General features: G+C 35.3%; 3 protein-coding genes across 5 annotated transcripts; 2 read left to right on the top strand and 1 right to left on the bottom strand.

The window, feature by feature from the left end:
- Positions 1-50: 50 nt before the first annotated feature.
- On the bottom strand, positions 51-2,383 carry LOC129566095 (uncharacterized). Of its 2 annotated transcripts, XR_008687695.1 has the most exons (3): positions 1,833-2,383; positions 357-1,750; positions 51-286 (listed from the first exon to the last, which is right to left on the bottom strand). XR_008687695.1 is itself a non-coding variant. In XM_055441649.1 (2 exons), the coding sequence occupies exon 2, from the start codon at positions 1,734-1,736 to the stop codon at positions 465-467; it is 1,272 nt and encodes a 423-aa protein (XP_055297624.1). In that variant the 5' UTR covers positions 1,737-1,750; positions 1,833-2,383; the 3' UTR covers positions 51-464. The 2 variants fall into 2 exon arrangements, 1 of the variants encoding a protein (XP_055297624.1); XM_055441649.1 differs by having other exon boundaries at positions 51-1,750.
- A 5,180-nt stretch (positions 2,384-7,563) lies between these two features.
- On the top strand, positions 7,564-9,650 carry LOC129566411 (methyltransferase-like protein 17, mitochondrial). Its single transcript, XM_055442305.1, has 7 exons — positions 7,564-7,757; positions 7,845-8,004; positions 8,101-8,259; positions 8,346-8,758; positions 8,827-9,042; positions 9,116-9,399; positions 9,488-9,650. Exons 1-7 carry the CDS (start codon positions 7,704-7,706, stop codon positions 9,603-9,605), a joined length of 1,404 nt encoding a protein of 467 aa, XP_055298280.1. The 5' UTR covers positions 7,564-7,703; the 3' UTR covers positions 9,606-9,650.
- Positions 9,651-11,284: 1,634 nt separating this feature from the next.
- LOC129566412 (homocysteine-responsive endoplasmic reticulum-resident ubiquitin-like domain member 2 protein) lies at positions 11,285-15,589 on the top strand. 2 transcript variants are annotated; one of them, XM_055442307.1, is made up of 5 exons: positions 11,285-11,389; positions 11,490-12,050; positions 13,397-13,677; positions 13,830-14,423; positions 14,487-15,589. In XM_055442307.1, exons 2-5 carry the CDS (start codon positions 11,916-11,918, stop codon positions 14,800-14,802), a joined length of 1,326 nt encoding a protein of 441 aa, XP_055298282.1. In that variant the 5' UTR covers positions 11,285-11,389; positions 11,490-11,915; the 3' UTR covers positions 14,803-15,589. The 2 variants fall into 2 exon arrangements, with proteins under 2 accessions (XP_055298282.1, XP_055298281.1); XM_055442306.1 differs by having other exon boundaries at positions 11,288-12,050.
- Positions 15,590-16,186: the final 597 nt, after the last annotated feature.

Raw genomic sequence — 16,186 nt, forward strand, 5'->3', positions numbered from 1 at the left:
ACCGATTGTTTGGAATCACATTCAATATAATATATTTATATATATTTATATTTTTTATATTTTTATATTTTATTTATTTATTTATATTTGAAAGACTATAAAATAAATAATCATTTTTTGAGTAAATTTCTTAACATCACTGATTTCTCTTATTTCGTTGGGAATTTTATTCAATAATCTGGGTCCACTTATTGCTAATGAGTTTTTATGGAAATTATTTGCTGGTTTTTATATCTATTAGTTGTACACCTCATTGTTTCGTTTTTTTGGATTTTCGATGGATTTTCTATAAAAAAAATTGTAAACAATAATTATTTACATAAATGTAAGCACTCTGACACTATTGGTTATTTTACCTTTTGCTTTTGGAATGTAATCTTCGAAAAATTGCCCTTGTAGTCCGAAGTATCTACCTTCCACAGAGTGGCATCGAATACCCTTTGTCTTAGGCATTCTTCAAATGATTAGCATATGTCATGCTCTTTTGGTTCGAGATCCGAAGTCCACCAAAATATATCAAATCGTTTGATCTTCGAACAAATGCTCAAAAAATGGACGATGGCATCAATTGCCTCATTATCTTGCCAGTAATATTCAATTGCAAGTGTTTTCAGATATTTCAGACCAGAAATAAAATTGGCAAATTTATCATCGTTCAGATGAAAATGTTTGATCTTTGCACTGATAGTCAGTGCATAGACTGTGGCATTTTTTTTCACAAACTCCATGATGCCATCAAAACCATCAAAATTATTCAAAATCTTTAAATGTAGTTGAGTCATTTGATTTGATCGCACTGGAATTGTCATTAACGATTCACTTTCATAAGCAACAACTTTCAAACGTGTCAAGGAATCGATACTAATGAATTCGCTATCACCACGCCATCCGTATTGACGCGATATCAATTGGAGTCTTCGTAAATTCGGTAATTTCCGTTTGATGAAAACCAACAATGACTTATTAAAATTGATAGCATTGGCTAGGCCAAACGCATCGGATATGCGCAAACTTTCCAATTGAGGGTTCAAGTGCAGCGCAATTCCCAAACTTGTGCATGTGAGAAAACCTGTGCTGAAATTTTTTTGATTTTGAATGACCAGCCGCGTCAATTGCGGGAAGTGATGCTCAATGCATTCTGGATTGGTAAAATTTGTGTCACCAAACTCTAGCGAACGCAGTTTTGGGAACCATTTATTGAATTTTATTGGATTTACACCTAATTGTTCCCCACAGATTTTCAATGTTTCAACATTCGGGAATGGTTGCGATATGTTGGACAGAAAGTCACCGTCTATGCTCGTCACTTTGATTGACACCAATGATTCACGGCAATACGTTTGAATTGCGTCACCAAACAGTTTTCCAGCTTCAATACCTTCTTTACGTACAATGACATTCAATTCCTTTATATAACTGCCAAAATGACGTAGCAACTTTACATAAAACTGAAATTCGTTGTTGATATCATTCAACGATCGATCTGTGTGATTGATATTAATCGATGGTCCATTTATGTGTAAAAACATCTCTTGTACAGCCCATGCAAATTGTATGAATTTGGATTTGGTCAGATGTTCGGTGTTGTCTTCACTATTTTCCAATTCGTTCACATTGCTTTCGGTGATATTATATGCTTCGGCCAAACTCACAATATCACATATATTTAAATAACGTCGCAATTCGCGTAAGCACTGGATATTCAGATCAAGTAGTGTTGGTTGTACGATGGTCATTTTGTAGTAAAAAACTGCAATTTATTCCAGCAAAATCGAAAGAGATGAGTAAAACATGTTGAAGATTCATTTATACTGCACGTGAAAGGTACTTACGTCAAATACTATCTCTAAATTCTCAATAAACAATAGTTGCATAAAGTCAGCAGGCCCAATGTTTTTTTCTTCAGTTTTTTAAACGACTTTTCTTTCGATTTTTGTTTTGTTTTTCAACTGATCTCTCCAATTTGTTGCAAACTGTACCTTGTATTTGCTTGCACTATATTCATACACTAACATGTGTATAAACACTTTTGAAACAATGTTTACAGTAACATTAGAGGGTGCACTGTGTATAGTTTTTCATTCTGGCCACATTTTTGTGGACAATTTCTTCGTCAAAGACTCGATATTTTATTTTCCTTTTGCTTTTTTTCTTATTAATTGATGGCAAAAAGTCTATCGAATTTGATTTGTACAAACACAAAATTACTTTACAATTTTACTTTTTACACAAAAAAGCACACACTTTTTGGTTTTTTGTGAAAAAGTTTCAACCAAAAAATATAAAATAAACCAGTATATAAATATGTACGTTGTTTTTCGATTGTGAATTCGTTTCGTCGATATTATTCGTACACAGCCACACAAGAAAAATATACGCACACACACACCAACCATTTTCACGCACACATACACGCACCCAAATGCCTAATGGTGCTACGAAGCGGGAAAATACGGGACTATGCATACGCGATGGCAGTAGCAAGACGGAGACAGACAGTGGTGTTTGTGATATTGTGTGTTTTTCTTTTGCACTAATAGTCAGTGTAGTGACTGTAGCATTGTCTTTTACATACTCCATGATGCCATAAAAATCTTCGAATATAGTTATTTGATTTGATCGCACTGGAATGTTTAGTAACGATGCACTATCCCAAGCAACAACATTCAAACGTGTCAAGGAATCGATACTAATGAATTGGCTATCACCATACAATTGACCGTATTGACGCGATATGAACTGGAGACTTCGTAAATTCGGTAATTTCCGTTTGATGAAAACCAACAATGGCTTATTCAAATTGATAGCATAGCCATAGCGGCCAAACGCATCGGATATTCGCAAACTTTTCAATTGAGGAGTTCAAGTGCAGCGCAATTCCCAAAATTGTGCATGTGAGAAAGCCAGTATAGTGTACTACTGAAACCATACTCTCAAATACAAGCACGGTCGATATTTTTTTGAATTATTCTAATTTAAATCGATTTATTTTTTATGATATACTATTAAAAAACAAGTTTGTTGCTTGATATCAATTGAAATTTTTATTCCAATTTTGGGTACGAACAACTCGATAGAAGATCTATTTTATTTTGGTCATTTGAATCAGGTGGACTGTCAAAAGTTCAATAGTTATTTAAATGGTGTTGGTCCATTTCTCGTCGAATGCCAAATTAAAACGAACTCATTCAGTTGAATTACTCTTTGTTTCTTCATTTAACTCAATTTCATTGGTAAGCTACCAAAAAAAGAGAAACATACATGTTTAAATCACATGTGATTTATGCCTGCCTTTAGATTATTCATTTATGACTCACGAATTATTACACATGTGTTTTACAATACTAAAATTATGAAAGGAATACAAAAGCTACGTATAAAGCGGAAATGATACGAATTTGAAATGTTCACGATTAACTAAAATAAATTGCTGAAGTTGACCGGTAACCAGTTCCAAGTACTTCTTTTACTTTTGTTTAAATGGCGGTTTCCCATTGTTTTAACCGTTACGGTTTTCTCAAGTTCATTTACAACCGCTTCATATTCTTTAACTCTTTTCTTAAGTGTATCCATTCCTCTTTGTAATACAATGCTCAGCACACAAGGTTGCTGCAACAGCAATATACGACAGGCGATCCTGGTGGCACCGATTGTAATGTGTTGAAAAATACATTGTAACACACAGGATTTTACTATCGGTGCCACAAGGTGTCGCTAGTGGTAATGCTCTTGCAGCAACGGTGTGGCTCAGTATAATTTGTAACATTGTAGGTTTTTATACATTTAACTATTATACTTTTCCTGTATTATAATACGGCATCGTTTACGATGACTACTGTCCACACTAAGTCTGTCAGCGTCTTTACATTTATTTGGTATCTGTACCGTCTTCAATGGCTCAGTCATCGGCTTAGGTTTTAATTCTCTCAATCTTATTTCCTGCGATCGAAAAAAAATGAAAGGAGAAGAAAATTTTTGTATTTTTCGTCTTTTTCAATGATTGATCAAACACAACATTAATATGAACTCAAAACAAAACATTGAAATACTAAATATATTCACAGAAATTGTAGATTCTGAAGATTTTCGATATATAAAATGGTTTTTTTTTAATGGTTTCATGCCAATCAAGCTGAATAATTCTAATAAATCAACTTACGGTGTTCTTCCGTTTGGTATGCATGCGAATATGTCTTCTGAAGCGATTGCCGCGGTTGAACTTTTCATTGAATTCAGAGCATTCGAGGTGCTTTTCGCCAGTGTGAATTTTAGAATGCCGTGACAATTCAACTGATCGCTTGAAAAGTTTGGCAAATGACATTTGTTGTAGCGTCTGTTGTGAATCCGCTGCATCGGCTACAGATTGAATGTCGTTAGTATTCGGTACTGATTGCACAAGCGCATCCGAAGCAGTGCCAACTGTAAGATAAAAGTCGTCATTGAGTGAATAACACTCAATAAAAGTTGTATAAAAACTATATTACCTTCATTTGAATCAACTGATTGAGATTTCGCTTCTGGATTTAATGCAGCCGACTGTAGGTTCAGTGGTGGTTGTACTATGACAACATTTTGTTGCTGAACACTTTCTACTTGGGCTGTTTGTAATCCAGGAATACATTGTACTGCAGGAACATAGTTGAAGAAAATCAAAAGAAAATTTTAAAAAAATTACATTTTCGAACGTTTTAAGTAAAATGTAAAAAAAAAGTTTTACTCTGCAATTGATTTATGGGTGACGTTTGAACTGGTTGAATCTGACCGTTTGTAGTGATGAAATTGGCCACCTGTTTGATAATTGAACATCCATAATCGAGAGAAAGCAATGAAACTTTTAGTAAATTCGAAGAAGATTGTTTTTTTTTATAGACAGGCATATACATGATTCTTCAACAAAGGAATGTTTGAATATACCTGTGCCTGTTGTGAGAATATTTGCATCTGTGGTTGAACCAAGCCTGGTATTTGGTCAGCCAATACCTGAAAGGGAATGTGAAATGTTTCTAGAATGGTTTGACCATTTCCAATTATAATTGGCACTTGCACCGGGACTGTTTCTTGCATCGCAGGAATTTGAAAAACTGGTGGCATTACTCCAACTGGCACAAAGGGTACATTTTGACCTAATTGCATTAAAACATAAATTCTCTTAATCCCACTGAAGAATAAAATGACTGAACCATTTGGTTCTTTTAAAATGGTCAAAAAGAGTTTATTACCTGATCCATCCCCTACAACTATGATATTTTGCTGATTTGTCGCATTAATTTGGCCGTTAGATGATGATGGATTCTGAATATTCGTGTCAGTTATCGTGATGGTTTGCTGCTGTTGATTGACCTGCGTTTTTTCTTGTGTTTCATTTTGCTGTTGGTCACTTTGATACAACTCCGCTTGTTGCCAAGAGCTTAGCCAGGATTTCTTCTATGTATGGAATGAAAGAAAATGAGTTGAGAAATGAGGACATATTTTGAAATTTTCAGAGTTATTCCGTTTTTTTTTTTCAATAACATTAACTTTAAAAAAACGATGAAAATTATGTTGATGAGGGAAAAAGTAATTTTCTCGGGCGAATGGAACGAGTTGGATTAAAAAAAATGTAAATAATTAAAATCTTGCAATGGCATAAAAATCCATTTTTCAGATTTCTACGTGTGGCTATTTTGTGTTACCAATTTCATTGTATGTTGATTTTCTGCATTTTCATTGGCCGTTGTTCGATTTGCCTTTTGGTTCTGGTCAAATTGTTGCTGTTGTTGAGTTTGGTCGATTTGATCGTCCGCTGTGTTAGTTACACTCTGCTTAGTGGGACTTTCAAAACAACTGGCATCCACTGGAATCTCCAAAGTTCCTGCATCAAACGCTGTTTGTGGCCACCATTTGTTCGTTTCATCTTTTTTACATTTCATTTTGAATGCAATATGATTTTTTTGGTGAAATGTGTTATGTGCCCACCCGAAAAAAACAGAGAAGAATAAATTTGGTAAAAAAGGGTGCCGTAGATGGAGTAGCACTAACTCACAAACAAATGATTGTTTCAGAATATTGCTTTTTCAATGTTTTTTTACTCCAATGCTATAAATGACTTTGTGAAGAAAAAAAAACATCGTGCGTAAAATCCCATTTATGAGCCAAAATACAAACAGAAGAATAATTTGAAACAAAAATATATCAATAGCAGTCTACGGTTACTCTACCTGCATTGTGTAGGCCAAACTGTCATAAAAACAAAAGTAAAAAAATTCCCTGTTTGGATCATCTCGAGAGAAGTTTCCATATATCTTAATCAGTTGCCAGACTTGTTATACCGAGAAAAATATGTAAATTCTACGATATATTATGCCGAGAAAAGCGTGTAGAGAAAAGCATCCCGGAATGATGCTGCAATACATAGAACTACGTAATGCCAAAAACTGCGACAATACGAAGTTGTATAATACAAGGTATAACCAATTTCGTCGTAGGCTGTTATGTAGGCGACAATGAGCGGAATAAACGTACTAAACAGAAATACATATACATATGTAATAATATTTTAAAGTTTTAGAGACTACACGGGGAAATTTTTTTATTGTAATTTTTACATAATATTTCGTTTAGTTAGCGTTCTATGTAAATGTATATTGAGCTTATGCTGATTGTTCTTTTTTGGGATTCTTCCGCTCACTGGGTACTCTATATAGAGTGAATGAAACTTACCGGTTGGTAGAGAAACGATTTGTCCCATGTCATGTAGGATATTCGCTGGCATCACGCCAGATTGAATATTTTGGGCGTTGGGCATTAGAATTGGTTGCACGCCGTTCAATTGATTTGTGGAACCTATATGTGGTATGAATAACGGCTCTTGTCCACCCACCAAGACCGTTTGCATTGGCTGCATAAGTTGAAACATTTCGCTGGCAAAACCTATGGCTATAATTTCAAGAAATGAAAAATAAAATCGGGAATCACAAAATGCCAGCACACATTTCTACACAAACGGGGGAAACATTTTAATTTGCGTCATTTAACTTTAAATTTTTCATTTTTTTTTCAAACATTTTTCATCAATTTTTTATGTTTTTTCAAGAAATGTGAACTAAAAACTTACATCAGAAATAATACTCTTTTCACGCTATTGGTTATTTGTGTGATAAAATACAAATTAAGCCTATTTTTCTGTTTTGTGAATACTGTTCAGACTGATTCTGAACATAGAATGTTATGAACAGTATGTGAAACGTTCAAAAGCAAGATTTGAATAGATACGTAGTGAGTATCACACTTTACATGAAACACAGAACTAATTGTTCGTCAATGGGATGTCGCTACAATCGCTGAATTCAACCGTCACAATTTGAAACAAATGTTGCTCTCACTTTCACTTCGATGAGTAATATATAAGATTATTTATGAAAAAAATATCTCAAAGGAAAATCGGTTTAAATTGGTCATCAATTCGAAATAAAATCAGCTTTATACTGTTTAATCATTTTGAAATTTAAATAAAGATGCGCCTTGAGTGGCGCTGTATACAGCTGTCAAAACCATTCCGACAAATGTGACGTTTTGTTTAAATGCCCATGCTGCTTTTGAAATAATGAAAACAAATAGAGACGAAGTGAACTTGCGTTGAAAAGAAATATAAAGTTTTACCGTGAAAAAAAAGCTTAAAAACACTTAAATTGAATGAAAATATTAGCTACATCTTCAGATCAATTATGTTGCATTTTAAAAATGCGCTTCTTCTAAGGAATGTGCTTCGAACAGTGCCGGTCTGTTGTGTTTAACCTTCTTTACAGGACCTTATCAACTTTGCTATATTGTAATGAACTATTATACTTGAACTATTTCGGCTTTAGGTTCGACGTTGGTCTACATTTCCCGTTCATTTAGATGACAAAATAAACCAGGCATTGGAGAATGAGCAATATAAACCCAAAGCACATCCGGGGAAAACACGCCTGACACCCATCGAACTTCCTGAACGAATTCGAAAAGCGATACGAAACGCTGTAAATGGTATGAGAGATTCCATTTTTCGCGTCTTCTGAAACTGATTCTAAATCAAATTTTCATCTAATTCAAATCTTCTCGAACACTATGACTTCATTTCAGATAAAGAAATTTCCAACTTAATCGAGGAGGGTATGCAGTTGGATCGTTATTTATTTGCCCGCAAAATACCACTCGAACAAAAAGAAGTTTATTTGGCAAAAAAAGATATTGAAAAGGAGATTCTACGAAGAGAAGGAGTTCGACATGTGTCTGAGCTGGGTATGCGCTCGTTACTTTCTATTCAATCAGATTGGCTTCTTACACATTCTGACCTAATTCATTTTCATGATCTAAACCAACGGAAGATGGAGTTGATAATTCCCGTGCAAAAGAGGGGCTAAAACAAGAAGTGGCAAGCACTTTCCATCGGAAGAATTACAACTGGAAACCGATGGTGTACAGTGAACACACGGCATGGACGTATGTATTTGGTCGTGCGGCCAAGGAATATGCAGCGATCGTGCATGTCTTCAGCGAAATTGCAAAACGCGATCCAAATTTTGAGCCACGGAGTTTCTTTGATTTCGGTGCTGGCATTGGGACGGGCACTTGGGCAGCGTCTGACATTTGGAAGAAATCATTGTACGAATACTTTTTGGTCGATGAATGTGGTGATATGAATGATTTGTCTGAGATGATACTACGCGATGGCAATGAGAGTAAAAATATGACATTGAAAAATGTGTTTTATCGACAGTTTTTACCCGCTTCAGATGAGGTTATTTCGATATTCATCAGAAATTTTTTCGTTTTGCAGAAATTATCATAAAATTCTCATGATTTCAGTTCAAATCGCATTTAATATTGAGTGCATTCACATTGAATGAGTTACCCGATCTTAAATCAAGACTCGATACGCTACTAACCCTTTGGAAAAAATGCGATGGTTACATGGTGCTAATTGAGAATGGATCTAACGCAGGATTTAAACTGATTGAAGAGGCCCGAGATTTTCTAATTCAACAAGCTCAGAGTGAGAGATCCGCTTACCTTTTTGCACCGGTTGGTTGATTTACCCTTTTTCATCAAATATTCATCCATTTTAATTATTCTTATGACTTTCTCATTGAAATAGTGCCCGCATGAATCATCGTGCCCAAGAGTGGTGAAAGATGATGGAACGCCATGCAATTTCGTTGCCAACTATCGTTCAATGGACATCGGCCAAAACAAACAAGATAACAAAGTTCTGTTTAGCTACGTAGTTTTCAAAAAAGGGTCACGTGATGATGATAAAACGATCAATTGGCCGCGAATGGTACGACCCACGCAAGTGAGAACGCGACACACACGATGCAAATTGTGTACACATCGTGGCAAACTAGAGGAACTAGTTGTGACAAAGGCCAAACATTCGAAGTATTCTCATGTTCATTCACGAAAGACACACTTTTTTTCAACTTCAGACGGATTGATTTACAATTTATTTCTTCTTTTCAATCACTAGATTTACTTACCGTTGTGCCCGAAAAAGTGATTGGGGTGATCGAATGCCTATTGAATTTGTGGAGAACGAATGTGATTCGAAAAACACATCTGATTTTAGTGATGGTGAAAAACAGTAGATAAGAAGCACATAAAAATAAAGAAAAATCGTTGACAAATTTTAATTATTCTTCACTTTATTGATCGCTTTGCTTGGTTTTAGTTTGCTTTTTTCTAATTCGTAACAATTTGCGTTCAAAATCGCGGGAAATGGCTTCACTTCGGAGCCGCAAGATTCATTTGTAACGTTTTGATGGTGAGATCGCTTCGAGCGTATGCCCACAATGTCCGACCAACGATCGCTTCCTCTCTTTGTTTCAATTTTGGGGTGTCCATCGCATTTGGATATCCATATTTACCGGGAAAATGGTCTTTCAATGTCTGTTTGATCACCTCGTCCGCCTGGCTGCGAATCTTCTTCCAGCTGTCAATCTGTTGGTTCCACTGTTTGTCCATGACTCTATCAATGCGGTTGACTGTGACGAGCAAGTGTCAAATTGGAGAACTTTTCTCAAACGAATCTCAACTGAAAATGATTCTGCAGTCATCAGTGTTCATCGAATCGGTTCGCAAACTGCTGCACATTGTTTATTTGACACATTGTATAAACAGTGACCGTATTGAGTTCAAAACCAAAATCGCCAACATAACAAAAATTCCACTACATGCTCTTGCCAACAGCAACGCATCGCTGGAAAATGTTTACACAGGAACTGCGACAAACAATAAATGAGGCGAGCTCAACTAAGGGGACTTTATATCTTTCGGTTTAACCGTAATAATTGTTGAAAAAAAACAATTATTGCTAATTCATTGGAATTATGACTGGATCACGATACAGTGCGATATGACATCAATTTTCAACGTATCGGATTTCATTCGTTAGCCTCAACCAAAACTAAAATTGCACTTCAAATCAAGAAACATGTTTTTCTAACCAAGAGATGGATAAAATGCTGTAGTGCGATTTTTCATCCACCGTCCACACGTGTACTCATTCTAGTGATTAGAATATTTGATGCAGTATTATCGAACATTCATTCAAATATTCATAAGGTGAACAGTATCCCGTTATCAGTTCAACCATGACAGCAAGGTTTCATCAACGCGGTAGCCAAATTAAGCATTGAGCCTTATTGATTATCCTTGAATTTCTAGTGTTCTTCAATGGAAAAAGCATTATCATTTCAAGTTTCTCGGAATCAAATTCGAGTAGAGAATCGATATGAACAATCTTTCGACTGGATTCGACAACGTTTGAACGTGTAGAGTAAAAAAAAACCATTTAAATAACGTTTTTCATATTCAATTTACAAGCAATAATTGGTTAAAATGTTGCGAATTGTTTACTTCCACGGAAATTGTTTAGTAATCGAATTTTTGAAATATAAAACCAAATCCCATTAAAAACATACAACAAACTGCCATTTGTTTTGAATACTGTTCAGTCGTACAGAATGAAAAGTAGATCAAAAATGCGAAATGTGAAACACAAAAGAAACGAAGAAAAGCCAAAAATATCCAGCAAACGAAATTGAAAACATAAACAGTTGCACACAAATTCAGCATCAAATGAAGGTGCTCAACTTATTCCGTCAACATCACATGAAAAAACACACATGAGCTACGTTATACACACGTACGTAGAGACTCAACAAACGAACGAGACCAGCACATGGTTGCAATGGGCTAGAGCGAGACAAATCATGGTGACCTTTTCACATCACCAACAAACATTGGTAATGTAAACGAAACGTACGATGACGACGAACACACGACAGCGAGCGAATGAAAGAGAAAAAAAACACTAACACAGCGTTCTGTCCAATGACAGTCGAACAAATAATCGGAGCGTTTGCATACTGTACGACAAACCATTGAAATTTTCTTCTTGCAAACACACATATTCGATAATAATTCAGTGTTTTTCATTTATACAATTGTTGAAACAATTTCATTTTCAGACAATTTATCATCAGAAGCGAAACAACACAGCAAAGACATCGCAAAATTTCCGATTGAACATTTGGTGTAAAGTTTTTTTTTCTCTTCTGTTTGCTCGCGACAATAGAACAAAAGGTGAAAATAGTACACTTGATAGTTTTTTTTATTGTTGTCAACTTTAATTGAGCTCAATTAACGGAATCGAAAAACGATAAACGATTCGAAGATTTAGTGAATTTTTCGCATTTCTAATATCAAGCAATCGGATGTGAATCAGTTTCGTAAAGGGATACAAAATCATCGTAAAATTGATTTTTCGTTCGGTTTTTTTCATCGTGAAGCAAACGAGAGACAGAGAAAAATCCATTGTTTTGGGGCGGATTTGATCTAAATTTCATCAGTTCTTAAGAAAAATATAGAAACAAAAGCAGTTTGTGCAAAACAAAATGGATCCATTGCCTGTAACATTAATTGTCAAAGCACCGAATCAACAATTCGAAGATCAAACCATAAAATGTGAACCAACTTGGTCGATTCGAAAACTCAAAGGTTATCTATCCGAAGTGTACCCATGTAATCCGGTAAGTAAACATAGAGAAATCGTGATTTCACCTCGAAATTGTCGGTCGCACAGTACCAATTATCAGAATCATTAGAGAATTACGTGTACCAATACCGCTAGATCGAAAAGCATAACGAAAGCTATGTGCAAAACGACAGACACAGAAAAAATAGCGCTTGTCTTTTATCAATTTTTGGGTGTAGTTAAGTGATATATTGATGTGAGTGTTCTATCTCGGTGTGACTTATTAAGATACGGGCTGTCGAACAACAGACGTGTGCGAGAGAATGAGAAGAGAGAAATATGAAAAAAAAACACGACATATTATTTCATTTAGCAATCGTTTTGATGATGATGATTATTTTTACTTCAAACAGTCGCGAAATTGCGTCGCAAAAATAGTACATATTCATACAAGTGTTGGTCTCTATTTTCTATTGTGGCTGTTGCTGCAAAGCAAGCCTGAACAATTAAATATATTCACACTGAATTTTGCCGATAGACATGTTGAAAAGCCACGTATTTCGATTTTTTTCTCTCTACATGATGCAACTCTACCGCTGATATGACATTTCAACCCAATGAATGATTTATAAGCTACAGTTCGAATGGTGTTTCTGTACAAGACATACAATTCCACGAACGTATTCCGTATTCTAGTGAATTCTAGTTATCAATTTGTCAAAGCGTTGTGAACGATTTGTGAGTTGAATTTTTGCCAGAAATAAATTATTTTTACCCGTGTTTGTGAAATTTAAATTCTGTTTCATTGGCCGTTCAGCGTTAAAATATCGCTTTTCGATCGTTTTCACTGGCTTTTATTACACAATTTCGTTATAAATTGACGCTAAGCGCTGTATCACAGCTGATCAAATAATTATAAAAATATTGTACTTCTCGTGCAAATGGAAAATTTTTAACGATGACGAATTGATGGATTATCACACCGCTTTTGAACCGACAAAAGGATAAAATTGATGTTTTTTCTCAGCATATAAATTGAAAACAAACATATGGTCAAATAAAGATGTTTTTTTTTTGCTCCTATTCGTATGTGAATCTCAATTTCGGTTTGCTCTAATTAAATTACCGGCTAAAACCACAGCCAGATGTAAATATGACACACATATACATTGCACGGCTTTCTCTGTGGAGAAGGTCACGTGTGGTACGATTTAGGGGCATTTATTTGAATTTTCAAACAAAGAAATTATAAAGCATATACACTCTCACACGACATTTTCCACCGGTCACATGCTATCTCACTAATTATAGTAATTATCTCTATGAGCACATGATATAACGATGATAGTTTTCACCGTGATACTTTATTTGTTTTCGTTTTTCCCATTTTTTTATTTGCAGACATTGGACGAACAGAAACTGATTTATTCCGGGCAATTGTTGAACGATGCGCACATTTTGAAAGATGTTTTACGGCAATATGAGGGTCAAGATACGCACACCGTGCACTTAGTCTATACACCAAAAAATCGTCACATGGCATCGACGACATCGTTCAAATCATCACAGTCAACGCGCAAAGATGCAACGGATAGTAGTCAACAGGCAAGACAACAGACATCATCACAATCATCACAACAAAGCCAACAGTCGGAAGCGACATTCGGTGCAGACGGCTTAAGGTAAAAATAGAACATTTGCCGATTTTATTGGTTTTTAAATTCAATGACAATTCTGATCAACATGTTGAATCAACATTGTTGATTGAATGACACTTTTCTAATACTTGTTAAAATACCACTAATCCATCTCCATTTCAATTGTTCAAATTTAGACATCGAAATGCAAGTGCCGGATCGAATGCAAACACGAGTCAAATGCCATCGCCACCGCCGTTCATGACTGGATACTTGAATATGCCGCAGCCATTTATGCCGGGAATGGCATTCGCCCAACCGAATGCCAACCAACCGCAACCACAGTACACGCCCGAACAGTATGCACTGGCCCAGCAAATGGCCATGCAAAATATGATGCATCAAATGTATTTGCAGTACATGAATCAGTATGCGGCTACGATGCAACAGCAACAACAATCGAGTACTGCACCAAATGTTCCGTTTATCCCATCAAATTATTTCCCACAACCGAATTTCGGTATGTCACAACAGTTTAGTGCAGTCACGACAAGCGCGCCCACTTTGAGTGGTGAACAGCAGCAAGCTGTTCAGCCTCAGCAAGACGCACCGCCAGTGCCACCAGCGCCAAGATTTCAACCGGTTGCCGCCGATGATGAGGCCGAAAATCGTGATTGGCTGGAAATTTTGTACACACTAAGTCGATTACTGGTGCTACTATCGTTGGTTTACTTTTATTCATCACCGGGAAGATGCTCAATTGTGATAATTGTTATTGTTTTATATTATTTGTAAGTATAACCCGAACATCCCATCAATTTCTCTCCTAACCAAAGTTTTCATTTCAATTACAGTTATCAAAACCACCAAAGAAATCTTCGTGAACGGCAACAATTGGAACGTTTGCAGGGAGCAGCCGTTGAAGCAGATGTAATCGACGCACCATCCGATGATAACGAACAGCAAAATGCAAACGATGGTGAAAATAACCAGAGAAATGAAGCCGAATCAACACCATTAATCAATCAAGAAACTGAAAGTTCAACAACAACACCATCATCGCCTAGCGCCGAACAAGATGAAAATACCCGATTGCCAACATTAACATTAGTTCGCACATTTATCTTGTCATTCTTTTCGTCACTTATACCTGAAACACCAGCGGTTTAATGGCTCTGCTTCATTCGACGAAACACCTAGAAAAATGGAAGTTAGAGATATTATTGTTCAATAAAAATGAGACACACTTTTAACCAATTCAATTGAATTTACAAACGAAAAATACAAACAAAACTTGTAACATTTTTGCATCCTAATTGTTCACGAGACTAAACCGTTCATCGCCGGCGTTTATCATAGCGAAACAGAAGGCATCTGTGCAAATTTATATAGGAAAAAAAGAATTTAAATTTAATGAAGAATTCATAGAACAACTTTAACAAATGAATTTCATTGGAGATGGTGGCGTCACATGGAAACAAGCACACAGACGCATGATATATATATATATATATCAATGAACTATAGGTTAAGGTCTACTGTTTAATGAATAAAACACGTATTTTGCCAACCTCTTCACTCCAAAATTATTTACCGCAAAATGAAAAACGTTCGACAGCAAATAAAAATTGTACCTATTGTAATTAATTAATTTATTATGAATTTTGTCCCCCCCCCCTTCGCTTTAGAATCAAAAGGTGCCACTAAATTTTCAATTTGAGGTGTTAAAATGACTTTATTATTTTTTACACTATTATTTGCAATTATACACTTGAAAACATACTAATACAATTAGGAACCGAATATTACTTTTTTGGAGTTGGTGAAATCACCCAAAACTTCAAACGTGATTAATATTTCCAGAGTTATTCGAATTTTTTTTCTTTCGTTTATTTATAATAATCTAAATGTGTACTATTGCCCAGAAATTAAATAAATTTGCAGAATAAAAATGAAATCCGCGTTGTTTTGAATTGTTTCTTAATGAAGACATCAACTTTGTCTAAAGAAAAGTGCGTCGAAAGGATGCAGATGAGGTACAGTAATGATGAACTTGACTACCCATTTAAAGAAGTAAAAGTGGACGTCAAATCAATTTGTAAATTTGAAATTGATACAGTATATCTAGAATAATGAGACGTCAAATGCTTAACTGATCTTAATGGTCGATTGAAAAAAATCAACATATTTGGTTGACGACCGCAGCTATGTATTTGACGACTGCAGCTACAGATTGGCATTTGCCAGAGTTACTAACTGAAATAAGCATGTATGTTATGTCAACCGATGGTAAACATTGTACTTGTTTGAACATTTTTTCATTTACAAACATTTTCAATAGATCCTCTTGCAATTGATAGTAATTTCTGAAGTTCCATTCGAATCAAACAATGATGACAAAAAAATATCAAAAAGTTCGGTTTTTCCAGACCAATTTGTCGATTGTAAAAAATCCAGTTGGAAGTCAATTCAAATATTTGATTTACAATTGATTCAATTAATCTGATTAAAAAAGTCAACGTTCATGATTTCAAATCAAATTCCGAGTTCGACT

The sequence above is a fragment of the Sitodiplosis mosellana genome, unplaced genomic scaffold, assembly GCF_009176505.1.
Source record: "Sitodiplosis mosellana isolate CC-2019 unplaced genomic scaffold, AAFC_SMos_1.0 Smas_scaffold_3, whole genome shotgun sequence".
NCBI classification, from domain to species: Eukaryota; Metazoa; Arthropoda; class Insecta; order Diptera; family Cecidomyiidae; genus Sitodiplosis; species Sitodiplosis mosellana.